Raw genomic sequence first — 25,809 nt, forward strand, 5'->3', positions numbered from 1 at the left:
CCACAGGGATGCCATCCTCCAGGCAGGACCTGGGGATCTGGAATTACAGCTCACCTCCAGGCAACAGATACGCTTCCCTGGAGAAAATGGCTTCTTTGAAGGGTGGATTCCTTAGCGTTGTACCCCACTGAGATCCCTCCCCACCCCAAATCCCGCCACAAATGTCACCATCACAGGGATGCCATCCTCCAGGCGGGACCTGGGGATCTCCCAGTTTTAAAGTTCACCTCCAGGCGACCGACGTCAGTTCTCCTGGAGAAAATGGCAACTTTGGCGGGTGGGTTCTGTAGTATTGTGCAACACTGAGGCTCCTCCCCGCCCACTCCCGGCTCCACCCCCAAAGTCTCCAGGTATTTCCCAACCCAGAGGTGGCAACTGTATATGTGGAACCGCTAAAAGGCCAAGCGAGTTCGAAACAGTAACCCACGCGGGGCTCTCGCTCTATTCAGCGTGCGCGTCTTTAATGTGGCCAGCAACAGGCTGGGCTGAAAACCAGGAGAAACGGCCCTGCATGCCCCATGCCGGCCGCCATTTCCCGGAAGGGTAACCATGGCAACGGGCCCACGCCGAAGCACAGTCTATGATTGCGGTTCCGCCAAGGCGAAGGAGGAGCCAAGAAATGCGGGAGGGGATTGGCTCCGGCCTCCTCGCCGCCGGTCCCTGATGAAAGGGCAGCGCCCATTGGTCGCTCGAAGACATTGACAGGAGGAACGGAGTGGGGAGAGTGGGTGGCCCGTCGTCGCCACGGCAACCCGCGTCGCCGAGCCGCGACGGCGACGGAAACAGAAGAGGTCATGTGACGCAAGAGCCGTCAGGGGGAAAATATCACGTGATGTCACCCGGCCGCTGCCCTTATTGAGGAGGGGAGGCCGGCTGGGCCCGTTTCTGGGGGGCGGAAGGCCGAGTGTAAGTGGGCCATGGGTGGGGGTGCGTGGGGGTGTCGTCACTTCCTGGGTGATTCTACTCTTAAAATGAGAATTGGGGGCCTGGGACCTCAGTGGGGCACCACGCTAAGGGGTCTTCCCTCCAGAGCAGCCATTTTCCCTCCAGGGGAACTGACCTTTGTCGCCTGGAGGTGAACTGTAAGACTGGGAGATCCCCAGCTCCCGCCTGGAGGATGGCATCCCTCTACTAGTGTCCCTTGTTTTAGGAGGGAGGGACCTCCGTGGGGTACAACAGTAGGGAGTCCACCCTCTGTCGCCTGGCCGTGAGCTATAATTCCAGGAGATCCCCAGGTCCTGCCTGGAGGGTGGCATCCCTGTGCTGAACTCTCTTGTTTGTGTCCCTCCCCGCAGGGCCCTCCCTGTCCCCCGCCATGGCATCCCCATGGCTGCCCTACGCCGATACGGCTCCCATCCTCAGCCAGCCTGATGACACAGAAGACGAGGAGAGGCTGCAGGCTAAGCAGGAGAGGGAAGAGGAGGCAGACGTGCAGACCATTACGGGGATCGGCTCTGGGCATGCTGTCCGCATCGTCGGGGTTCTCTGCTTTGTCAACCTGCTGAACTATATGGACCGCTTCACTGTGGCTGGTGAGGATATTTTAGGGACAGGCTTAGAAAGCAGGGATTTTGGTGCGTGCCTGTATGATGTGGCAAGGGGGCATGGGTGTGGGGTCCAGCTTGCAGCATCATGAGGGCCTGGCCCCTTAAATTCTTCCCTAACTTTATTTTTTAAAAGAGAGTTGTGGATGTGAGCTTTGGTTTTGCTGTGTTACCTGAATCTGAAGTGCTGTCCTCTTGCTTTGGATCAGGTGTTCTCCCTGACATTGAGAAGTTTTTTAAGATTGGTGACAGCAAATCAGGACTCATACAGACAGGTAAAGGACAGGGGGGAAGGGCTTGAGTTGTGGGTTGTCTTCCTTACCCTGTATGTGTTCAGTAGGGACAGCGCTCCTGGAGCAGGACCTGAATGAGAGCTGCTGGATGTTCTATGTTCTTCTAACCAGCCTTCTCTCTCGGCAGTTTTTATTTGTAGCTACATGGTACTGGCACCGATTTTCGGTTATCTGGGGGATCGCTATAATCGCAAGTACCTGATGTGTATCGGGATCACCTTCTGGTCAGGTGTGACTCTGGGGAGCAGCTTCATCCCTCGAGAGGTATGGTGGTGGGTGGAGGAGGAAGGGGTGGGAAGAGTTTTGTATAAATAAGAAGACTCTGGATCTCTGGGACATTTCATTTGGATGTGTTCATTTTCTTTCCTAGCCTCTCCCCATTAAACCTCTGGGCTCATGAGGTGGAGAAGGGATCTGGTACTGGTGTCCTCTGAGGCATTCTTGTGGCAGTTTGTCTAAAATCTAAAAACTCACAGGACTCTTAAAGGCAGGGGTGGCCAATCTGTGGCTCCCCAGAGGTCCATGGGCCTCCCCTGGGGCTCATGGGAATTGTAGTCCACAGAGAGAGCCACAGTTTGGCCACTGCTTTAAATGATGGACTCATTGTGCAGAACAGCTGACGTTTCTTGTCTGTTTCCTGTTTCAGTACTTTGGTTTGCTGCTGCTTACACGAGGCCTGGTGGGTGTCGGGGAGGCCAGCTACTCCACCATAGCCCCCACCATCATTGCCGACCTCTTCGTGGGCGACCGGCGGTCCCGCATGCTCAGCATCTTCTATTTTGCCATCCCAGTAGGCAGGTGGGAACACTTATGTGTCTGTCAGTGGCCAATTGGGAACACTGCCTCTTAATGCTTGCTTACTATCAGTCACGATACCGCTTTGCTGTCAATGAGAAACTCTTTTTCTGCCAGAACGGCTCGTTGTGCACTTCGATAATTCCTAGAGTCAGTTAAATCAGTGACGGAAGCCAAGCGGGTCTTCGTCTCGTGTAGAGGTTGGCCGGCCAGCTTGGGAGGAGAGGCTCTGACTGTCCCCTCTTCCTTCCCCACAGTGGTCTGGGCTACATTGTGGCGTCGCAGGTTAAAACACTGGCGGGCGACTGGCATTGGGCCCTGCGGGTAAGCACCGTTATTCTAGCTACGTTTATTTCCACCCGATCCCGTGAGACTCAGGGCAGGTGACATGGCAGTAGGATAAAAACAGAATCAAAAGAGAGATTTAAAGTAAGTGTATTAAATCGTAGATATTAAAACAAGAGTTAAGCTCATTGTTCGCTCTTCTATCATCTGTTCCTCTTAATAAAAGGGTAAGAGGGTTAGAGCTGTGACTCATAGCCTACCCACCAGTCAGGGACGCTGTCCTGTCCATGATTGGCTGGAACAGCCAGGAGCAGCCAACGAACAGCCAGGAGGGCCAGCCCGCCCCTTGCCGCGTCCCGCTCCAACTTCTTCCATATAGGGGGGGGAGCCCCCACCAGTGCTAATCTGATCTCTTTGGAGATCCTAATGCTCTCTGGGAGACATGGTGAAAGAAGCAGTCCTGTAGATATGATGGTCCCAGACTGTTTAACACAGCCTTTCTCAACATTTTTCACTATTGAGAAACCCCTGAAATATCCTTCCGGCTTTGAGAATCCCCAGAAGTGGCGCAATGGTGCAGAATATGGTTGGGAAGCATCGCTGAGCACATGTCCACCCAGGGCCCCACCCATTTCAGGCCCATTCTTGGCCATTTGGGGAGGGGGGGAGGTCAGCTTGACCATATATGGTCACATCACTCGATAGATGAAGAACAAATTTTAAAAAGATATAAAAACTTAACTAACTCTCACCCTGAGCCTTCGGGGAGGGAGGTATAACATAACATATTCAGGAAACCCTTCCAGGGCCACGAAGAAATCCGAGGGTTGCACAAACCCCTGCCAGCGAAAGCCCAGTTTAGAGCTTTAAAAGTGAGGACTAAATCCTTGAACCCGAACGGGGGGGGGGGGGGGGAGAAATCGTAGTGTCAACATTGATCTCCATGAATATATATATTTTTATGTACCGTTTTCAGGATCCCTTTTTTCACACAGTGGCCACACTTTCCACCCCTCCCCCCAGCCCATGGGGCTTCCTTTGCCCTCTCTTTGAGTGCCTGAACTGAGAGCTGTTCTTCTGTGCTCTCCCCTTTCAGGTGACGCCCGGCTTAGGCCTCCTGGCTGTGCTGCTGCTGGTGTTCGTGGTGCGCGAGCCGCCTCGGGGCGCTGTGGAGACGCACTCCGAAGTTCCCCTGCAATACACTTCGTGGATCACTGACCTGCGGGCCCTCAGCAGCAAGTGAGTCAGGCGGGAGGGGGTGGAACCCACCGGCATTACATAGGCAGGAGCCCCCTTTCCCTTCCCCTCCCGCCTCTTTCCTTTTCTAAGTGGATATGGAAGAACGTCCCCCTCTTGGTCCCGTATTGCCAGTAGGTTTTTCAGATTTAGACTCCCTTTCTCCTTGTCTGCCAGCCGGAGCTTTGTGCTGTCCTCTCTGGGCTTCACTGCCGTGGCCTTCGTCACGGGTTCCCTCGCACTGTGGGCCCCTGCATTCCTGTACCGCTCCCGCCTGGCCAACGGAAGCCTTCCGCCCTGTTCCTCAGGCGAGGTCTGCAGCACATCTGACAGGTGAGTTAGCGGGAGGGGGAGGGGAGGCCCCTGCCCCCACGGTGCCTAGCTCAGGTCCCTCTTGAAGAACTTCTGACTTAGGGGTGATTGTCTGCCACTTTCCGGAGTCAACGTCGCCCATAAGGAGCTCTGCCCAAAACGCCAGAGCCACCCGTTTTGACTCCACTGCCTGGCCAAGCACGCTCTCTACCCTGGGACAAATATAATCAAGCTGACGATGGGAAATAAATATACAAATTTATTAAATCTTCAAATCAGAGCCAAAACCAGCCCTGGAAACTTATTACCCGTTTCCAGCCGAAACATCTTCCGCAGTTCCTCTGTAAATCAAAATACATACAAAGCTTTAGAAAATGCTTAATGTACAATAAATGAATAATTCTTCTCTTAATTAATATATACCACGATGGCCTACCTTTTGTTCTTATAATTCAAAGCAAATGATTCCAGAAAATATTCCACTGTAAAATATAGCGGTATATAACATGTGTTTTGCCACTACCTTAGCAAATTCAAAATATTACCCGTCTTAATACTTTGCCATTACTATTTTAAAAAACCCTACCTTGGAATTATCACTTGGACCACACAGGTCCATAGACTTTTCTTGAAACAGGGTGCCAGGAGTCAAAGCCTACAATGTCGTCCCATCTTGCCCCACAACCTTATTCTATAAAAACCTTACCTCGTTAACGTATTAATGACTGTGATTTCATTTGAAGCTACAGAATTCCATTCAAAGGAAACCATCATAGTCCAATGCCCGATGCAATCCACTAGGGGGCGGTGTGTTCATCTCTCTGTCCTGCCCTTCCCTGTCTTCAGCGCAGGGGTAATACTGCTTCTCAGCCTCTAGGAGTGCTGGTATCGCCGTCTTTTGCAGCCTCATCTTCGGAATCATCACTTGCATCACTGGCGTGCTGGGCGTCGGCAGCGGGGTGGAGATCTCCCGGCGCTTGCAGCGCAGGAACCCCCGGGCCGACCCCCTGGTCTGTGCAGCTGGCCTGCTGGGCTCCGCCCCCTTCCTCTTCCTGGCCGTGGTATGCGCACAAGGGAGCATCGTCGCCACTTATGTAAGTTCGCTTCGCCTCTCGAGCTTCCCCGGGCCTTGCAGTATGGCCCTGAGCTGGGCTCTGAACGGGGCTGATGTCATGTTTCTCCTCTTCACGCCCAATAGGTTTTCATCTTCATCGGCGAGACCCTCCTTTCCCTCAACTGGGCCATTGTTGCCGACATGCTTCTGGTGAGAGTCCGGAAAAAGGGAAGGGGCGGCGGGAATGGAGCCCTGTAGTTTGCTACAGTCATCCTTTTCGACCTCTTATCTCCAATAGTAAACCTCTTCTCTTACCTCCTCTCCCCTACTGTTGACGACGTTCTCTCCCCTCTAAAGGAAGGGCTTCTTCATGTCTCATAGTTTAAGAGAACTAGAGTATTGTAGTGGTCAAGGGCGGCAGCCTCTAACATGGAAACCGGGTTTGATTCCCGACTCTTCCTTCACATGCAGCCAGCCGGGTGACCTTGGGACGGTCACAGTTCTCTCAGAGCTCTCTCAGCCCCACCAACCTCACGGCATGTTTGTGGTGGAGAGAGGAAGGGAAGGGTGTTTGTCAGCCGCTTTGAGACCTGTTTGTGTAGTGTAAAGAAGGGCAAAAAAACCGACTCTTCTTTTAAACATTTCAACCCTCTGTTTCCCGTCCAGGTGCCTTTAACGGCTGGAGAATATCTTTCTTGTTCTGCGCATGTTTTTGTGCCAGGAGCCAAAATTGCGCTGTCACGGCTGGATCTGATGCAAATCGCTGTTCTCCCCCCATACACACGTGCCGTAGAACAGTAACGCCGTTCTATATCATAATAAAAATCAGAGTCCAGTAGGACCTTTAAGACCAACAAAGATTATTCAGGGCGTGAGCTTTCGAGTGCAGGCACTCTTCCTCAGACAGTAATATCATGCCATATATATCATATATCCTAATAACATAAAAGAAGCCATGTTGGATCAGGCCTATAGCCTATCCCCTCGCACAGTGGGCAAAATCCAGGTGCTATCAGGAAGCCCACTAGTGAGTCCAGAACTCAGAAGTCCTCCCACTGTCCCGTCCCCCACCCCCCAAGCACCAAGAATACAGAGAATCATTGCCCCAGAGATAGCATTCCATCGATACCTTGTGGCTGATAGCCACAGATGGACCTCTGCTCCGTGGGTTTATCCTGTCCCCTCTTGAACCTGTCTAGGCTTGTAGCCGCCCCCACTTCTTATGGCTGTGAATTCCAGGTGAAGAAATATTGTTCTGAGCCTCATGGGTTTGCATTGAGTGCTCGCAAATTCTCGTATTGTGAAAAGGGGAGAAAGATCAGTCTCCTTTGAACAGGTTTTTTTTTTTTTTAAACCCAAGCACTTAAATCCTGCGTTAGCAGTTGGTAGAGATGCTCACAGCCAAGCTTTAAAAACTTGAACGCCAAATAAAAAAGCGGGACATGGTGTGCGGTGGTTCAAGCACAGAGAAGCACCACGAGATGGGACAGTTGCGCGGGGCATAGCGAATAAGCCCAATATGTCCAGCCCATCGGAGCTGTCCGTCAAATGTGAAAGGTGTAACCTGAGACCCTTTTGTCCTAGGTCACATTCTTTTTTTCTCCCTTGGGAGCGAGCGAGGCGGATTGCCGCTGGTTTTCTGAAGTTTGTCACGATAATTCTTCTACCGCAAGACTGCGAAAGAGCTCAGTGCCACGTTTTCTCCAGCAGGGGGCGTCAGTTAATCACCTGTCTTCTCTCCCCAGTATGTCGTCATCCCCACCCGTAGATCCACCGCCGAAGCCTTTCAGATCCTGCTCTCCCACCTCCTGGGCGACGCCGGGAGCCCTGCGCTTATTGGCATGGTAGGGGCCGGGAGCGGGTTTCGTCTTCCCCACCCGGTCGGTTGAACCGAATAACTCCCCTTTCCTGGGCGGCCACATCTCAAGATTCCCTTCAAACTATATAGGGGGCTGGCCAAACTGGCTCTCCAGATGTCCATGGACTACAATTCCCATGTGCTGGCAGGGGCTCATGGGTATTGTAGTCTGGAGACCCGCAGTCTTGGCCATCCTTGCTGCCTTGATATTTATCAGAATGATCCCCGCAACAATCGCCTCTAGACTAGACTTCTGTAATTCGCTGTACGCAGGGCTGCCCTTGAGACTGCTCAGGAAATGCCAAATGGTTCAAAATGTGGCTGCATGGATCCTGACAGGGATTCAGTGGAAAGGATGCATAACACCCATGGATAGAGCCACAGGTTGCCTCCCCCCCCCCCCAATACAGGAATATTTTGCAGAGTCAGTACAGTGGCATGTTTTTTTAGATCTGGGATGATACAGCTAGGATTAGCATGCAATTTGATGAGGCCCAGGTGCTGTGTTGTCAAATTAGAACGTGTCCCATCTTGTGCAGAGGGTTGCCAGCTTTGGGTTGGGAAATACCTGGGGACTTTGGGGGTGGAGCCAGGAGTGGGCGGCATTTGGGGCAGGGAGGGGCCTCAGTGGAGTATAACGCTATAGACTCCACCCTCCAAAGCAGCCCTTTCCTCCAGGGGAACTGATCTCTGTCACCTGGAGATGAGCTCTAAAACCGGGGATCCCCAGGTCTCACCTGAGGATTGACATCCCTATTTGTGGGGGCCTCTGCTGCATTTTTTTTCCTTCCCTGCCTGTAAGGATTCTTAGATGCAGTTTTCTCCAGAAGCAGAATGAAAGGGAGAGCGGTAGAGACAGGCCTTGCCACTGATCCCCTTCCCTGTAGGCAATTCCTTCTTGCCTCGGGTGACCAGCTAAGTGGCATTTCTTGTCCCTGACCGCCCCCAGGTGTTCTTCCATCCGGAGGGACTGTGTTTCCGTGGTTACCTCTCTAATTGTTGACTGATCTGTCTTCTCTCTCATGCCTGCCCTGCCCCGCCCCTAGATCAGCGACCGGATCCAGCACAACCGCCCCCCGTCGTTCCTGTCTCAGTTCCGGAGCCTGGAGTATGCGCTGATGGCCTGTGCTTTTGTGGGAGTGATTGGCGGGGGATTCTTCTTGGCCACAGCCTGCTTCATCGAGACAGACCGGAAACGCACTGAGCTATACGTACAAGGTAACAAACCCCCTCCCGCCCCCCCAGTTTCAGACTTGTTTATAGGCGACTTAGACAGTGTCTCTGAGAAAGGGGAGGGAGGGGACCATAATAGTCACCTCAAAATTATAATTGGTCTGCAATAAAGGTATCCCCTGTGCAAGCACCGGGTCATGTCTGACCCTTGGGGTGACGCCCTCCAGCGTTTTCATGGCAGACTCAATACGGGGTGGTTTGCCAGTGCCTTCCCCAGTCATTACCGTTTACCCCCCAGCAAGCTGGGTACTCATTTGACCGACCTCGGAAGGATGGAAGGCTGAGTCAACCCTGAAACAGGGCGGGTGAATGCAGGCAGAAGAGGTGTCTCGGGCTTGTCTGTCACATGTCCGAGGAGAATGCAGAACAATAAAAGTACACCTAACACTGAAAAATCTAAAAGTCGTACCCCGATGTTATGTTCTGTGTAAACCGCCCTGAGCCACAAGGGGGGGGGGGCAGTATAGAAATATAAGAATAAAATAAAAACACATTCCATAATAAAATATCATAAGTGGACGCCCACAGTTCTCACATGGACAGCAGGCCAAAACTCATCCTACCGGCATTTTAAGGAGACCCCTCTTGTCAGGTAGTTTGCAACAGATTGGGTTATTACTGGATCAAAATCTACTGACAACAAAGCTACCACCCAGGGCCCTAGCTTGATTTTTTTTTTTTTGAAGTTCTGACATGTGCGCACACCTGTTGTACAGAGCTCGCTTGTGACAGTTGCATGTGGCCAGCCAAGGCAGAACCCTCTGCAGGCTCAAAGCCATGTACGATGGCAAGCCGGCCGGGAGATGAAACCAGTGAACCCGCCTCTGCTGATGGGCTTCATAGACAGCTCAAACCCTGACGCTTCCCTCTTATCCCCCGCAGGCCAGCTAAACGAGCCATCGGGAGGCGAAGACCGCATCGTGGTTCCTCAGCAAGGCCGATCGACGAAAGTCCCCGTTTCCAGCGTCCTCATATGAAGGCCGTCCCCTACCCCCCTCTCCTCCGGTCTTGGGAAGGAGCGTGGACTGGTGCCCCCCCTGCGCTCAGTGGATCCGGGGAGCTGGACAGGGGGCCTTTCCGAACGGACCCAGGCGGGTGGTCTCGTGGCAGCTGCTTTGGGATGTATGCGGGATTTTTATAAAGCACAAACTTTATCCAGATTCCCGTGTCTGTATTTTTCAGGTGGGTGGAATTGGGGGGGGGGGGGGGGAGGAACGCAGTGGATTCTCTGCTTGTTGCATTTTCATTTGCCCTCTCTGCCCCCCTCAAAAAAGAACATTGAAGTCTAGACGTCTAGACGCCCTTTCGGGTACAGGACAGAGGGAAACGGTGGTTCTCTTGCTTGGTTTTGACCTCAGGGAGGCATTTGAAAGCTTTTGGCTAATGGTCAACAGTTAGAAAGATTTGAGCCAAGCTGGAGTCCTGTGGATCGGGTTATGAGCGTCATTTGTCCGCTGGAGGATTCTGCTCAGCTGTCACCCTCTGGAGAACTGGGTTTGGTTCCCCTCTCCTCCTCCACATGCAGCCAGCTGGGTGACCTTGGGCCAGTCACAGCTCTTTCGGGGCTGTTCTCACAGAGCAGTTCTCTCGGAGCTTTCTCAGCTCCTCCCACTCACAGAGAGTCTGCGGTGGAGAGAGGAAGGGAAACATGTTTGTAAGCCGTTGTGGGGCTCTTTTGGGTCGTGAAAAGTAGTATGAAAAACCAGCTCTTCTTTTCAGGGTGCTGCATGATTTGGGCTGCGAATCGTAACCCGCAGTTTGCTTTACTGGTGCGATTTTCAGCATTAGGCGTGGAGGTCAGGATCTGCTGCTCCTCTGGATTGTTTTGTCTGTCTTTCTCGTCTTTCTCGTGATAGAAAAAAAAACACTTGAAAGCGTACTAGCTGAATTCTTAGGAGCTGGCAGGGGCGGAACAGGGCCGATTCCTGGAGGGGCAGCATAGATGTTTTTCCGATCAATTAACGATAAGCAGAATTCCCGTAGTCAGCTTCTGTATTTCTGTAGCTCCTCTCTCCTCGAGTTGCAGAGGCAAGAGAGGGCACAATATAAGCAAGCTCTCACTCGAACTGAAGAAATCCATGCGGATCAGAACATTTTTTCTTGTTCCGTGTAGAATCTGGACGAGCTGCCCTGCCAGTCTTGGGTGCAGCGTCAGAGCTGGGGCGGGCATTGCGATGGACCCACGTTTGTTCCCCTTTTTCGGTTTGGACGGGGCCTAGAAGGGATCTGTGGGGCGGTGTGCAGTGCCCCTTACACCCTCCGCTCAAGGCCAGAGCGTGACAAACGATTTGTCAATGTGTCTGCGACTCTGTGAGTCAGCTTCTGCCTTGAAGCGGCGTGTGAGTTCGCATGTGGTGAGCAGTCCTGCTAGAAGGCAGGGGCATGTGTGTGGGGAGGGGGGGCAGCGGCTCAGCATGCCCAAGAGGCTCATGAGTTCTGTTGCTCAGAGGGCCAATGAATACAGTCAACATTATCAAGTAATTAAAAGCTCTTCCTGGACTGTACCACTTCGGGGGGTGGGGGGTTTAGACCGCGCATTAGAAGCAGGAAAACTAGTGAAGGGGAGGCGGAGCTCTCCGCTGTCATGTTCCCATGCACGCTTCTCCTGACATGCTGTCCTCCGGCCGGCGGGGAGAGATCAGGAGGAGCGTCGAAAGGGGAGCATTTCCCTGCAGCCTGAAACGATCCAGTCTAGGGCAAGCTTTACTAGTTGATTTTACTGACCGAATAAAGAGATCCGCAGGGCTCACGTCTGTGTCTGGCCACAGATAAACCTCTGCGTTCCGTCCTGTTTCAAAAGTAGCTTGGCAGAGAGCGGAGCACAGCTAGTCCGTGTCTGGATCTTCTGGAAAAGAGAATTTTTCCAAGTATTGAACGTTCTTCCTGTCTGTCTGTCTGTCTTTGCTTTTCCCAGGCCTTTTAATGATCACTGGCAAGCGGGAACTGTTGTAGGCCTTCTCAGAACCGGCCACTTGTAACAGACACCAGGGCCTGCCCCAGAATCCTTGGAGCCCATCGCTGGGTCTCTGCCGGCCACTCCAGCTGACTGGTCAAAGGAGAGAACGGGACGGTGAAAAGCGATATTATTGAAAAGCTGAGCCCTGGTTTGATCTTTTCTGGTCGGATCTGCCTGTGGAGGAAACCAGGCTAGCAAATAGATCTGAAAATATTATAGGCTGTAATTTTATTTTTTTACTCGCTGACGTGAGCACAAGTTGTCTTTTCATCTCACCAGCTGGGTGAGAGAGAGACAAAATGCATGGCCAGCTTGCCCTGAAGCTCCATCTCTCTATATATATATCTCTCTTTTACCAATCCTCACTGTGACATCTCAGGGCAGTGTACCAGCTTTTCTCAACTTTTTTACTCTTGAGAAACCCCTGAAATCTTCTTTGGGCCTTGAGAACCACCAGAAGTGGCACAATCGTACAGAACATGGTTGGGAAGCAGAGCTGTGTAGATGCCCACCTGGGTCCCCTCCCCTCCCCTTCCTACACACTCCAAGGCCTATCACTGGCCATTTTTGGGGAGAAGGGGGTAGGTCAAAACGACCATATATCACCCTTCCAGGTTCATCAAGAAACCCCAGGGTTTCACAAACCCCTGGTTGAGGAAGCCTGACATAGACAAAAGGGGAATAAGAGCAGCTATTAGGGACATGCAGGGTGTCAAAGGGACCAGGTTGTAGGGAGGTCCGTATCGCTGGCCTCATGTGGAAGCCTGGTAGAAGAGCTCTGGTTTGCAGACCACTCTGGCTCTGGTTAAAACAAGGCGGGCCTCTTTGGGTCCAGGGGTCACCAGGTTGTTGGAACAGGTATAGTGTCTCATTCTTCAGGGAGTATAGGTGAGCAGATGGTCCTTGAGGTATGCAGGACCCTGGCCGCGTATGACCCCGAAGGCAAGTACCAGCGTCTTAAACCTGGCCGGATACGAACACCCTAGCATGCCATTCCAAGGGGATATTAAAGTGGAGGGGGTCCATCAACCTCTTTGCACATGTGGTGTGACCCTGGGAGGGGACTCCTCCGACAGGAGAAGCCCCTGGAGCTTGGCATGCAGTCGGTGGGCTCTAGCACAGGGATGGGGTCCTTCAGAGACCCGCGCAAAGTCCAAAGAAACCTGGGAGGGGCGGAAGATTCCCCGTTATTGCTCCCCAAGCGCCTGAGGTCTTCTGAATGCCATGGAGTTTGTCAGCTTCCCCCGTCCTCTGTGTCGCTCGAGTGCACCTGCCCTGTGGCTTCCTGCTGGCGGCCGTGGCATTTCCTTCCTGCCTGAGCAATCCGAACGGCGGCGGCATTAGCATCGGCGCCGCAGCAGAGGAGACCTCATCCCGGCGTGGAATTCGGAGCACCCTCCCCAGATGTGAGTTGCGCGGCGGACAGGGTGGGGAAGAGGACCGGCGAGGGCGTTAGTCCGGTCCCCGAGCATTGCCATCTCCTAGGTTGGCAGGCTGTGGCCCTGGACCCTTGGGAGGAGGACTGTGGGGTCCCGAAGGCAGGACTTGTGGGGCAGATCAGAGCAGGAGAAAGGGGATGGCTGCGGAGCAAACGGCTAAGGAGGGGGGCGTTATAGGGGGGCAAGGTCGAGAAGACTGAGTCCAACAAAGGGGGCAAAGTCTCTGTCTCTTCTTTCCTCCTCTGTTGCCTGCGAACAGCTTTTCTCGGCACTTCCCCGCTGCCCTGATCGATAGCATCTCTTTCCTGTGTTGTTATCGCTGCCTCTTGTGCTCTGATACAGATCTCCTCAAGCTGACTTGGTTCAGAGGAGGAGGGTAAGAATGACTGGGGGGGGGGAGACGGGACATGCAAAGACTGAACAGGAGCGGGGTGGCGGCTGTCGCGAACGTCCTCAAATTTTGACCTGGGCTATTGCGTGTTCCTGCTCCTCAGTTTTCCTTTGTGCTCCTAGAATCATAGAGTTGGAAGGGACCTCCTGGGTCATCTAGTCCAACCCCCTGCACTATGCAGGACGCTCCCAACCCTATCGTTCATCCACTGTCATCTGCCACCCCCTTGAGCCTTCACAGAATCAGCCTCTCCGTCAGATGGCTATCCAGCCTCGGTTTAAAAATGCCCAAAGATGGAGAACCCACCACCTCCCGAGGAAGCCTGTTCCGCTGAGGAACCACTCTAACTGTCAGGAACTTCTTCCGAATGTTGAGACGGAATTTCTTTAGAATTAATTTCATCCCATTCGTTCTGGTCCATCCTTCAAGCAGGTTTCCACCCTCTAACAAAACCTGTGGCTTGCGGTTGTGTTGGTCTGTTGCCAGGGCGCCAATCAAGCCGGAGGGGAAGTTGAGAGTTTCTGTGTGTCGCACGGAGCTGCGGAGATGGTCATCGGGGCCCTCTGGCCGTCCCGTTCCTTTTCTTTGCCTCTTAAGCAGACCTGGGAGTCTGTCTCTGGGTGGCCCACGGCCTCACCCCCACCCCAAGCAGGCTCTGCGACACCAGCTGCAAATTCCCTCCCACACTACCCACAACACAAGAGCCCCGCTGTGCTCGCAGGCGCCCAGATCCGGCTGTGGGCCACTGCTGCTGGAGTGAGTCACTCCTGTTCCCACAGGCCTGGGGAGGGGGGACGGAAGGAGGGCCCGAGAACCTTGGTGTTAACGGGCGATGTTTCATGGCACGGTGGTGGAACAGCGCCATCGATTTGCAGCCAACGTATAGGGATCTCGAGGTAAGAGAGATTCAGAGGGCTTTTACAACTGCATGGCTCTGTGTCCCAACCGTGGCCTTCCCTGGTGGTCTCCCATCCAGCTACAGGGCCAGCCCTGCTTAGCTTCCAAGAAGTGACAAGATGGGCTTGCACGATTTAGATCAGGGCTGATACATCTGGGATAAATCTGGTGGCTGTTTAGGTGGACTATCCCAGGTCTTACCTAGACATCCTTTGTTGCCAGGGAGAGTCAAACTGCGGCCCTCCAGATGTCCATGGACTACAGTTCCCAGGAGCCCCTGCCAGCAAACGCAAGTAGTCCATGGGAATTGTAGTCCATGGACATCTGGAGGGGCGCAGTTTGACTACCCCTGGCTCATGCCCAACCAGGCAATTTCAACAGGGTGTCGTTGTATAGACAAAGAAGAAGAAGCAGCGTTGCCATTTATATCCCGCTTTTCACCAGCCAAAGGGGTCCCCTAGTGGCTTCCAATCACCTTCCCTTCCTCTCCCCACAAAAGGCACCGTGTAAGGCAGGTAAGGCTGAGAGAGCTCTGAAGGAACTGCTGTGAGAACAGCTCTAACAGGACTGTGACTGGCTCTCTGGATTAGAATAGCATTTGGCCTTGCCTTTTCAACTTGGGGAGGAATCTAGGGACTCACCTGGTCAACAAAAGTCACTAGCTCACAAGAAATGTTCATTCGCTTGGCTGTCTCAATAAAACTACAGGTGTTGTCTTGTGGTTGGTGGACAACCGCAGGAGGACAACCTTCCCTGGGGAACAGGGTAATCTTGCCTTGTTCTCCTTGAGGTGTGCAGCTGCTAGAATCAACCGGCACAATCTCTTGTATGGAAAGTCCGAAGCCATCCGTTCTGATCTGAAACGCAGATGATGAGAAGATCCTTGCGTGGACTTCTCGGAAAAGTACATCAATTTAAAAGTACACCAAGGATCCAACCCAAAAACGTGGCCTCTCCCCAAACTTTTGCCGTTGGAGGGGCCCTTTGTCGAAATGCAGCTTTTGACAAACCTTCCAGGTACACGGAGATTCTTTTGTGTTGCAAAAGGTTAGCTATGAAGCTACTGAATCATAGAATCTTGGAAGGGGCCATTCAGGCCATCTAGTCCAACCCCCTGCTCTACGCAGGATCAGCCCTAAGCATCCTAAAGCACCATCCTCCACATGATGAATTTTAGACTATTTCAGGAGGAACAACTGCTCCTCCCTTTGTTCCTTCTCTGGTTCACATGAAGGTGCCTGAGCCTCAGGAAAGCATTGTGTTGTCTGATCAGCAACACAATTCCCAGGCCTTTCCCCTGCTACTTAAAATTCTGGTCGAAGGGGCCATGGCTGGAGCTTGGGGGTGTGTGTGTGGGGGGGTGTCTTTTGGACACATAAGGTAGACTGTGCCATCGTTGCCCAAACTGAGGATCCTTTTGTGACCTAAAATGGCGGACGACTTTCTTTGAAAGACCTCTTGGAGACAGAGAATGCCGAGGAACATTCTCAATTCAGGCAGGCCAGGGGCGAGGCCCAGCAGACCTCACTGGCTCCCTGCATTGACGGGTTTGTTCATCCGGGGCTTTAAATGAGGGGCTTTACCCTATCAGCCTTTAAATGGTCCGCTTCTGTTTTGTGGACAGGTTTCCCGGCCGATGGCTTGTTTTTAATGACTTGGGCTTTCTTTTAATTCTCTGCTTTTTAATTATAAACCCCCTCGGGCAGCCCTGAAGAGGCAGCCTAGAAATAGTCTAAAGAAATAAGTCGCGATGCACAGCATATAAAATACATATTCTGCATCATGTTGGAATACGTAGCCTCCTACCCCTTGTGGGCACTTCCCAGAACTCCCCTGCAAGATGCAGGGGCTCCAGGACAGGAGTGCAAAAAGGGTTTCCTGGAATTCTATTAACTTTGATATTAGTCTGACTCATGGCGATCCTATGGCCCAATTTTTGATCTTGCTCCACTTCTTTTAATTGCATAATGCTCTGGCCGGTGTCCAATTTAATTGCATCTAATCACCCCATTCTTTGCCATCCTGGTTTCCTTTTTCCATTGACCAGTCCTAGCAGAATTGCTCTCTCCGTTGAGTCGGATCGCATGATATGGCCAAAGTCAGTGAGCCAGAGTTTCGTGATTTTCCCTTCCAGGGATAGATCAGGCTTCATACGCTCTATTTTTCCTTGTTTGGAACTTTTGCTGCCCATGGAACCCGCCGAGGCCTTCTCCAGCACCAGAGTTCAAACAAATCAACTCTCTTCTTGTCCGATTTCCATACTGTCCAACTTTCACAGCCATAAGTGGTGACTGGAGATGCAATAGATCGAACTGATCTACCTTATACGGAAGGCTGAGCCACACAACCTGCAGATAGCTCGAAGGACCACCTTTCTCCAAATATCCCTGTCACATGGAGGAACTTCTTGTTTGGATGCTGGCAGAGCTTCAGATTAGGACACCAAAGATAAGATGTGTCTTCTCACAGTGGTGAGAACAACATTTGTATTCCTCCTTCCCACCCAGTATCTTGTCAAGAGGAGGGACTGCCAAGCAACAGTACGGAAGGCCTAGGCCAGGAGGGTCCAAGCTGTGTCTCTCCAGATGTCCATGGACTACAATTACCATGAGCCTGGACCATATCTCGACCCTCTTTCATTTCCAGCCCATGTTTCTTTGCTTCGAATCACTCTGACTTCCAAATAAGGCATGAAACAATTGGTGTTTGTGAAGGAGCCAGTTGTGTTTGCTGTGTTGTTAGAGTGTTTTAATTTCACTACTTTTTCACTCCTGATTCGTCTGTTCCTTTTTCCATTATCCGCGTGCAATGGATGCAAATGCCCCTGCTGTTGTCTCCTTTTGAGATTTGAACTTTTGGATTACATTAGCTCTGTCTGTGGTTTGGTTTTTTTCAGAGGTTTTGTTCTATCATTGTCATGGCCGTCTTAGACCTCAGTTTTGGGGAGGAGAAGGGCACGCTCCTAAACATTGCCTTTAAATAAAAGTCACCCGCAAAACGGTGTCCTTTTAACGGGAAGAGCGTGAGCGAGAGGAAACCGAAAATGCTGCAAACGTAAAACCTCACGGGTTTGATCGGCATGAGGGAAAGGTGACGCTGAGATCACAAATTTTAGTCAAAACGGCGGATTTCCGGGTTTCGGTAACTCCCATAAGGTCATTGGAACTTTGTACGACAAAGGTGGGGGAGCGGTTTTCCTTTTTAAAAAAGCACAGAGCTCAAAATTTGGCTCTTCCCTACAGGACTCTTCTGGTTTGGCGCAGCTAGCCTGTTCAATGCTGCCCTACAGCCGGGGATCTCTTCCTACCCGGCTGGCATGGATACCTTTCAGACGGATGCCAGCTTCCTGGTCTGGTTGTTGACCTTGACCGTCCCAACGCTGGTGGTTCTACTTGTGGTCTGCATCGGCTGCCGGGACCCCGAATCAGACAGTTAAGTCCTTTTCTCTGACCCCCTTTTCTCAGGGAGAGCCTGCCTGGTTGACGGCTTTCTCCATCCTCCCCTCTCGACAAATTTTTGTGGACTTCTAATATCGTTGGTTTTTCTCTCTCAACAGCGCTACCTATTGATGATTACCAATATAAGTGAGTACGACTGTCTTGTGGCGGTGGGAAGTGGCAACTGGTCAGGCTTGGGAAATGGTGGTCTAAGAGGATGAGGATGGAGAGCCGAACTAGTGAGCCTTTGAGGGGCAGAGGAAGTACAGCATCTCTCCACTAGGGTTGCTGGATCAGAGTTGGGAAAACCCGGAGATGTTGAGGGTGGAGCCTGCAGAGGGTGCGGCTTGTGAAGGGGAGGGACTCCAGTGGGATATAACGCCATCTTCTAAGCCAGGGGTAGTCAGCCTGTGGTCCTCCAGATGTCCATAGACTACAGCTGGCAGGGCCTCATGGGAATTGTAGTCCATGGACATCTGGAGGACCACAGGTTGACTACCCCTGTTCTAAGCGACCATTTTCTCCAGGGGAGCTGATCTCTGTCACCTGGAGATGAGCTGGGTCCCCCCTGGAGGCTGGTGCACCTCCCCCAAATTTCCTGTTTTGTACAAGTTGTAAAGGCATGCAAACTGCATCCCAAGTAGAGTTATTAATTCCAGATTGGGGAATTTCTGGAGATTTGGGGACAGAACCTGGGGGAGGTCACAGCTGGGGACGAGAAGGAGCAGAAATATGATGCCATAGAAACCACCTTTGGAAGCTACCTTCCCACCCCCTTGGGGGAAATTACCTATGCAATTTGGAGATCAGTTGCAATTTGGGGAGAATGCCAACGCCTACCTGGAGGGTGGCAATCCTTGATCATCAGCTAGGCCACCATCCCATTTCCAACACAGATACACTTCCAAAAAGGAGGTACGATCAAGGAAGACAGACATCTGCTTTTGGTGGGAGAACTCAAACGTGGTCAGGGCAGGTTGAATCCTGAACGGCTCCTGTGGATTCTCCATTGTTTATTGATGCTCTGAGGTCCCCTCCTGGCTCTGATTCAGTTCTATGCTTTGGGAGAGTTCTTTCTGAGAGGACCCAGATGGACATTGTTCTGTTCCTGAGTAAACAACAGTTGTGTGAAGCTGCCCTGGGCTGTAATTTCCAAACCTGGGTCATCTGGCTGTGTTGTGTCAGGCGTGGGCAGGTGGTTCCAACAGCCAAAGCCGAACACAATCTGCGTGACTGGAAGAGTTAAGAGGATCTGACAAAGAACTCCATCCCGGACTCCCTTCTTTCTTCCCTGGTCATCGGTGTGTAGTCAAACTAAGATAGACCATCTCCACACCAGTCATGGCTAAATCAGGCATTGGCAGCAGATTTTGAGCAGCTATGCCTCAGTCTCCTGTATATGTTCTTTGGCCTCTCCTTTCATGGCTGCTCCTGCCCTGAGGCAGAAAAAAACGTTGTTCCTTGCTTCCTGAGACCTCTTCAAAACCAAAGTGACCAAGCCACAAATAAAACAGGTGACCTAACTTGTGTGAGGAAGGGACCTCAGGAGGGTGTGTTGGGTTTGCGTGGCTGGCTGCATGGTTTCTGAAGAGGCTTCAAGAGGAGGAGAAGGGAGGTCCTGTTCCCAGGACTATTTTATCTCATCGGCTGCTTCTTTGGAGAAAGACCCAGAAAATGAGGCTCTCTAAAGTCTCAACTGCCCCATTCATTGAGATACGGGAACCAGTTTTCCTCATCATCTGGATGTAGAGCCCCAATCTGAAAAGATTTGCAAGACGTCCTTGGCTTCGTTCGCCTCTGTTTTTGACATGAGAGAAAGGTGGTTGGTGGGGATGAAAGATACTGTTTAAAATGATTGTTTTGTTTTAGGTGGTGTCAGGCTATAACAAATGTTTAAAGGAGGGGATTTCTCTGACCTAGCCAAAGCTATGAAAAGGCAGGGCTGTGGGGTCTGTTACGGCCTGCCCCCCTCAAATTGCTGCTCCCCCTCTGTTCTTGACAGTGTTTTGACACTCCTCTGTCATTTATACGATCGATGCCGGCAGCGCTGTTATGAGATCTAGACTCAGTGGACGTCATCAGATCTTGGGAATTCAAATTATTTCTTTTCCTTGATAAACCGGATTAGAATTTTTATTGTTAGAATGTTTTACTTGATTTTTACACGTATGGGGTTTTTATTTTTGCATGTAAACTGCCACGAGCCAGTATTCCGGGAGTGGCGGTATATAATCACGATAATTAATTCATTCATTCATTCATTAATAAGAGTCAGAAATGAGCTCATTGTTGTCCCCGCAGGCCCCACTCTTCTGGCCAGCTCGAGAATTTCAGGGTGCTGCGGCCGAATCCGTGTGAGTAACACATCTGTGGTATCCTGTTTCGAGTCGAAGAAGCTTAATTCTGCAGCCAATATCTAATTTTGTCTTTTCGCCCACTCGGGATGGCTATATATGGCTGTCTTTACCAATCTAGCAGTATCCCTTCATAGAAACAACAAATTAAGCCGGGAATATGCCCCCCCCAACCTTGTTTTAAATGAGTTTCCAGCTTTTAAAGATAAAACTAGTTTAGAGCGATGCCCTCCAAATGGACATAAGAAGCTGGCTTATGCAGGATCACACCACTGATTCACGTAGCCCTTCAGGGCTGTAGTAGAGATAAGGCCAATTCTTGATGCTGGAGGTCATTATTCAGTAAAAAGGGCAAGCACCGGGTCATGCCTGTCCCTTGGGGTGATGCCCTCTAGCGTTTTCATGGCAGACTCAATACGGGGTGGTTTGCCAGTGCCTTCCCCAGTCATCACCGTTTACCCCCCAGCAAGCTGGGTACTCATTTTACCGATCTCGGAAGGATGGAAGGCTGAGTCAACCTTGAGCCGGCTGCTTGGATCGAACTCCCAGCCTCATGGGCAGAGCTTTCAGACTGCATGTCTGCTGCCTTACCACTCTGAGCCACAAGATGATATGTCAAAAATTGAACCTGGGAACCTTCAGCGTCTACGCTGGAGCCCCAGCCGCAACTCCCAGCCCATGATGTACGGGAAGAATCAATGTCCCTCTAGCTCATTCGTTTTGCTGTTCTCTCTTGGGTTTGGGAAGTGGTGAGGATGGGTAACTGGGGTTCCACCAAGCCTCACCAGTAACAGACTCTGTTCTTGTTTCCACCGGCCTTACAGCGTCACCTTGGGCCCCTGCCCAACGGCAGCCGATCTTGCCAAGGTGAGCAACCTTTGAATGTTTGTGAGTTGTTTGCTGTGTCTCTTTGGCCCTCTTCCGAATATCTCCGCTTGGATGGGCAAGCTTGTTGAGTGAGCAAATATTTTTGCCCTTTAGTTAGCGGCCCGTTGCCTTTGGACAGAGAGGTTCAATTTGGTGGCCAGGTAGATTTTTTCTCTGGGAATGTGCCTGAATCCTGGGAGAGTTCAATTGCTGTATCTTTTTTATTTTCTCTCTTTTTCAATCATGCAGAACTACTGCCACCCGCTACCCACTTGGACCTCCCTACGCTAGGACTGCCAGCTCTGGGTTGGGAAAAACTTGAAGATTTGGGAGGGTGGGGGGTGGAGCATGCAGGGGGCTGGGTTGAGGGGGGAAGGAGGGACTTTGATAGGGCATAATGCTCTGTAGTCTACATGTCCTCCAGGGGAACTGATCTCTGTTTCCTGGAGATGAGCTGTAATTCCAAGGGATCCCCAGGTCCCAGCTGGAGGCTGACGTCCCTACCCTAAGCTCAAGCCAGCCCTATGAGTCAGCCCCTCCCGAAGCCCCTCTGGGGCAGGCGGGCATTTGTGCACACTGCCCATCTACTGTGGGCACAAACCCCTTTAGGAGATGGCAACCAAGCCATCCATGTGTTCCACAAGCCCCTGTCCATACGTGGGCACGCGCACAGTGTCCCGCTGCTTCTTCCCCACTCTGTGGGGGATAGGGCACCAGGCATTGAGGACGCACTCAGTGTGGGGTCCAGGGCAACCGCCCCAGATACCCCACAGCTAAGATCATCCCGACTTGTAGCGTCTTAACATGCTTCTTACAACGAAGCCGTTCACAGGAGGACTTTGTGAACACACAGAACAGCCTCTTCCAACCCGCGGACTGAAAATAATTTTTTCAGGCTTCGAGGAGCCTCGGAAATGATGTCAGCTGGCCACGCCTCCCGGCCACGCCCCCAGAAGTGACATCACCGGAAGTCACATCACCACTTGCATTAACAGCCAGGCTCGAGGAGAACTGGGGAATGGGGAGACAGGAGGTGGTTTAAGATGGGAGTAGGCATGCAGGCTCTGCCCCCCCCCCCAAGGCACAGAAACCATGGGAGAACTCACTCATGCTCAGGATGGGGGGGGGGGCAGTTGGCGTGGCCAGTTCCCCAGGTTGTGGCCGGATCTGTTCAGGCAGGAACAGAAAGGCGACCGAACCCCTCTGGAGCTCCCACGGACCCCGATAGGGGATACCTTTGTGCTCCTTTGGGCTCCTGTGCCGGAGAGGGACGTCACCCCGTCGCTTTAGGCAGTGTTCCCCTTGCTCTCTGCAGATGCCCTCAACAGGACCCTCCCAGACCCCCTGCTCCATTCGACACAGACAACGAGGATAACGGTGAGTCACAAGGGAGGTGGCGGTGGGCGGGGAGGCTCTTATATGTATCCTACATAGGATGGGACAAGGAGATGAGCAAGCGCACCCCACAGAACTGGGGATCCAGCTGCCTTTCAGAATAAATGAACACCCGGTTTGAACCAGAGGGAAGAAGGAAGGCAAGGGGTTCAGGCTGGGGAAGCAGAGGATGTTTGGAAGGTTCAGTCGCTGACTTCCCTTTCTTTTGCTCCTTTCTTAGAAAGTATTCCCAGTTACGTGAACGAGGGTGAGTAACAGCCAGGATTGTAGCCCCCCCCCCCACCACCACCTTCCCTCATTCTAGGGCATGCGGCTTGGCTCACTTGCTTGAGATGTCTTTTTTTTAATCTCGGCTGCATTTGTCGGGCTGGTTTGTGGGGCTTTCCTCTCGTCTGGGTCTAAAGGTTGTCCTTGGCATTTCCGTCTGAGTTCTCTTGAACCCGTGGAAGGTGTGGCTGATCATGCTTCCTGATTTTTCCTGCCTCCAGAGCAACATTGTGCTACTGACGAAGACGAAAACTACTTCCCGGGATACATGTAAGCATGGTGTGTGTGTGTGTGTGTGTGTGTTAATAGGAGCATAGCTGAAAGGGAATGAGAGCATATAAAGCTGTGCTGGGTCTGAGCAACAATACATCTAGGCCTGTTTCCCGTGACGGCCAACCAGATGCTTCTGGAAGGTGTACCAGAAGCTGATGGGAGGAACACAGCTGGGATTGCTGAACTTTCAGGACCCATTTAGAAGAAGAGTTAGTTTCCGTACCGGAAGTCACATCACCACCTGCATTAACAGGATGCTTTTCTGTACCCAAAGGAGGCTCAAAGCGGCTTACAGTCGCCTTCCCTTTCCTCTCCCCACAACAGACACCCTGTGGGGTGAGTGAGGCTGAGAGAGCCCTGATACCACTGCTTGGTCAGAGCAGCTTTATCATTGCCCTGGCGAGCCCAAGGTCACCCAGCTGGCTGCATGTGCAGAATCGAACCCGGCTTGCCAGATTAGAAATCCGCACTCCACTACATCAAGCTGACTCTGAGAGCAGTAAATACTTTTGAGTGTCGCTGTGTGGAAGCCGTTCTTCCCTCCTGCTCCTCAGTTCCTCGGGGCTGGGAAGTTGGGTCTGTGGTGGAGAACTTCTTACCCCGCACAGGTAAATGGGAGGCCTGTATCTCTTGCCCACTGATGGCCCTGTCAGATTTATTTAGTCCCAACTCAAAGCAAGTGGCCATTGCGACACGCTGTAGCTGTGAGATCCAGGCCACCCCTTAATCATGCCGTCTAAGGACCACTTCCTCTCTCAGAGTGGTTTTGTCACATGCTTTGCAAATTGACCTCTGGCCCTTTGTGGATTTGGGTAAGCCCCTGACTCTAAAGAGCTGCTGCTAGCTACAGTAGACAGTATGGATTGGGGCAACTACTCAGATTCTTCATTCGGTGCAACGGTAAACTGCTCTCTTCTCCACTGCAGTGAGGTGCTGCCCGATGCTCCGGTGGGGGACAAGGAGAATGAGAATGGTGCATCTACAGGTAAGTTATCACCAGGTAGCCACCTGATCCTTCAGGGGATGCTGAGTTCAGCAGACCCTTAACATTGAGGCCACTGAAGAAAGAGAAGAAGGAGAAGAAGGAAGAAGGAAGAAGGAAGAAGGAGAAGGAGAAGGAGAAGGAGAAGGAGAAGGAGAAGGAGAAGGAGAAGGAGAAGAAGGAGAAGGAGAAGGAGAAGAAGGAGAAGAAGGAAGAAGGAAGAAGAAGAAGAGTTGTTTTTTATATGCCACTTTTCTAACATGTGGCTGAGTCCATTAAGACAGGAAGGGAAAGGCCACAGACCCCCTCTGGAGCTTCTGCAGACCCCTGGATGGGAATCCCTGCTCTATACTCAGCTTTGAGCACCGAGATGGAAGAAGGGCAAGATGAGAGATAAATGCCTTAAGTAAATAACTTCCCTCGCCCTAAGCTTGCTACCCCTGATTTCTCTTGCAGGTTCCTTAGGGGATCAGTATGAGAATATGCCAGAGTCAACAGCGTCCTCACAGCATTCACTCGGTGAGGAAAGGGGAGAAAGGGGAGGGCTGAACCAATCAAGATCGCATTAGAAATAAATTGGGAAGGGGGGGGAGTTTTCAAGAGAATCCTGCTCTGCAGAATTAGCTGGCTACAATTAGAACCCAGGTTTGCCTTTTAAAAAATCTAATCTCGGATGCGGCTGGATATGAGTCCTTAGGAATATATATAAACTATAAAACGTTATCAGGTTTCAAAATGGCGGTCATGCAATGGTTAGACTCGCCCACCAGCCTCTTTCTGGCCCTCCAAGGTGACTTGGCACCTGGCCTACCGAATCTCTGCCAGGGGATGTGCATTTCTCCTGAGTCCACAAGCTTTTGGCTATTTACTATAAAAACACTGGCTCTGCAGGGATGGCGAGGAATTGCCGATGGGCCTCCGTGTGACTCTTTCTCCTTTTGCTTCCTGCTGTAGGAGAATATGTCAACGTGCTGGAACCAGACCCCATCATTGTAGACCTCTGTGCCGGTGAGCGAAAGGGAAACCTTCAGTACAAGGGGGGGAAATGGTCGATCCTGTCCATCTTTATCAAGCACCACTGCTAAAAGTGGTCCCCAGCCCCCCAAGGCTTAGACAGTTTTCTTCTCTTCCAGAAGCTGGCAGTAGTGACCTGGAAAGTGAAGAAGACACACCAGACTATGAGAACATCATCCGCCCTAGAGATTGAGGTATGTGGGCCCTAGGAAACGGGCTTGGAGAGGGCTTACTGTATCGGCCACAGACAGGGGGATTCTATGTCTAGTCTTAACTCTCTTTGTTTTTCCCGTAATAGGCTGGAAAGTTAATTCCGAGGCGGTTCTTTTGTGACTCCAGTTGCCTCCGTGTGGGATGGATCGCAGATGATCTTGGTCACCTGAGGAGACCCCCCCACACACACACACACACGCATCCCCCCAATCAGTCACCCCGAATGCTGCCGTAACTTATTGTCCTTCTTTGCACTTTGGTTGACCAATCCTGAGAATTTCCCCCAACCGTCCGGGCTCTTCCCCATCGAAGCTTGACTGTCAAAATGGGGTGGGACTTCCTCACAGAAAGGCATCCGAATCACGTTTCTCTTAGAAGTGAATAAAGAACCAGGAGCTGTATCGTCCCTGTTTTTTGAGCGAGGATTTGGGGATGGGGGCTTGGTTGGACAGATAAGGAGCCACAGTTTGCATGGGGGGCAGATGGGTAAGTCGTAGTGATCATTGAAGGCTTGCTCTTCGGTTTTGGCTTTAGCTAAATGTAGAGCCTCTTGTGGCGCAGGGTGGTAAGGCAGCAGACATGCAGTCTGAAAGCTCTGCCCATGAGGGTGGGAGTTCAATCCCAGCAGCCGGCTCAAGGTTGACTTCCATCCTTCTGAGGTCGGTCAAATGAGTACCCAGCTTGCTGGGGGGTAAACGGTAATGACTGGGGAAG

At 51.8% G+C, this 25,809-nt stretch overlaps 2 protein-coding genes across 8 annotated transcripts; both read left to right on the forward strand.

The window, feature by feature from the left end:
- The first annotated feature begins 657 nt into the window (after positions 1–657).
- Positions 658–9,770, forward strand: SPNS1 (SPNS lysolipid transporter 1, lysophospholipid). Of its 2 annotated transcripts, none has more exons than XM_077313984.1 (13): positions 658–791; positions 1,296–1,532; positions 1,754–1,819; positions 1,965–2,101; positions 2,484–2,635; positions 2,890–2,956; positions 4,014–4,156; positions 4,331–4,486; positions 5,370–5,559; positions 5,664–5,729; positions 7,265–7,363; positions 8,424–8,595; positions 9,493–9,770. In XM_077313984.1, the coding sequence occupies exons 2-13, from the start codon at positions 1,316–1,318 to the stop codon at positions 9,585–9,587; spliced, it is 1,560 nt and encodes a 519-aa protein (XP_077170099.1). In that variant the 5' UTR covers positions 658–791; positions 1,296–1,315; the 3' UTR covers positions 9,588–9,770. The 2 variants fall into 2 exon arrangements, with proteins under 2 accessions (XP_077170099.1, XP_077170097.1); XM_077313982.1 differs by having other exon boundaries at positions 772–906.
- On the forward strand, positions 9,662–25,501 carry LAT (linker for activation of T cells). Of its 6 annotated transcripts, none has more exons than XM_077313985.1 (14): positions 9,662–9,792; positions 17,536–17,724; positions 17,850–17,877; positions 20,032–20,084; positions 20,909–20,951; positions 21,201–21,257; positions 22,267–22,328; positions 22,567–22,593; positions 22,835–22,883; positions 23,813–23,871; positions 24,325–24,387; positions 24,823–24,876; positions 25,002–25,076; positions 25,181–25,501. In XM_077313985.1, exons 1-13 carry the CDS (start codon positions 9,735–9,737, stop codon positions 25,073–25,075), a joined length of 816 nt encoding a protein of 271 aa, XP_077170100.1. In that variant the 5' UTR covers positions 9,662–9,734; the 3' UTR covers position 25,076; positions 25,181–25,501. The 6 variants fall into 6 exon arrangements, with proteins under 6 accessions (XP_077170100.1, XP_077170101.1, XP_077170102.1 ...); XM_077313986.1 differs by having other exon boundaries at positions 25,005–25,076; XM_077313989.1 differs by lacking the exon at positions 9,662–9,792 and adding an exon at positions 12,642–12,972.
- Positions 25,502–25,809: the final 308 nt, after the last annotated feature.

This window comes from Paroedura picta, chromosome 16 (genome assembly GCF_049243985.1).
Source record: "Paroedura picta isolate Pp20150507F chromosome 16, Ppicta_v3.0, whole genome shotgun sequence".
Classification (NCBI taxonomy): domain Eukaryota; kingdom Metazoa; phylum Chordata; class Lepidosauria; order Squamata; family Gekkonidae; genus Paroedura; species Paroedura picta.

Coding starts and splice junctions, on each gene's coding strand:
- SPNS1 (XM_077313984.1), top strand. CDS start 1,316: ATGGCATCCCCATGGCTGCCCTACGCCGATACGGCTCCCATCCTCAGC. Junction 1,820..1,964: donor ATCAGGACTCATACAGACAG/GTAAAGGACAGG, acceptor CTCTCTCGGCAG/TTTTTATTTGTAGCTACATG. Junction 2,957..4,013: donor ACTGGCATTGGGCCCTGCGG/GTAAGCACCGTT, acceptor CTCCCCTTTCAG/GTGACGCCCGGCTTAGGCCT.
- LAT (XM_077313985.1), top strand. CDS start 9,735: ATGCGGGATTTTTATAAAGCACAAACTTTATCCAGATTCCCGTGTCTG. Junction 9,793..17,535: donor CCCGTGTCTGTATTTTTCAG/GTGGGTGGAATT, acceptor TCTTCCCTACAG/GACTCTTCTGGTTTGGCGCA. Junction 20,952..21,200: donor CGGCAGCCGATCTTGCCAAG/GTGAGCAACCTT, acceptor TCAATCATGCAG/AACTACTGCCACCCGCTACC.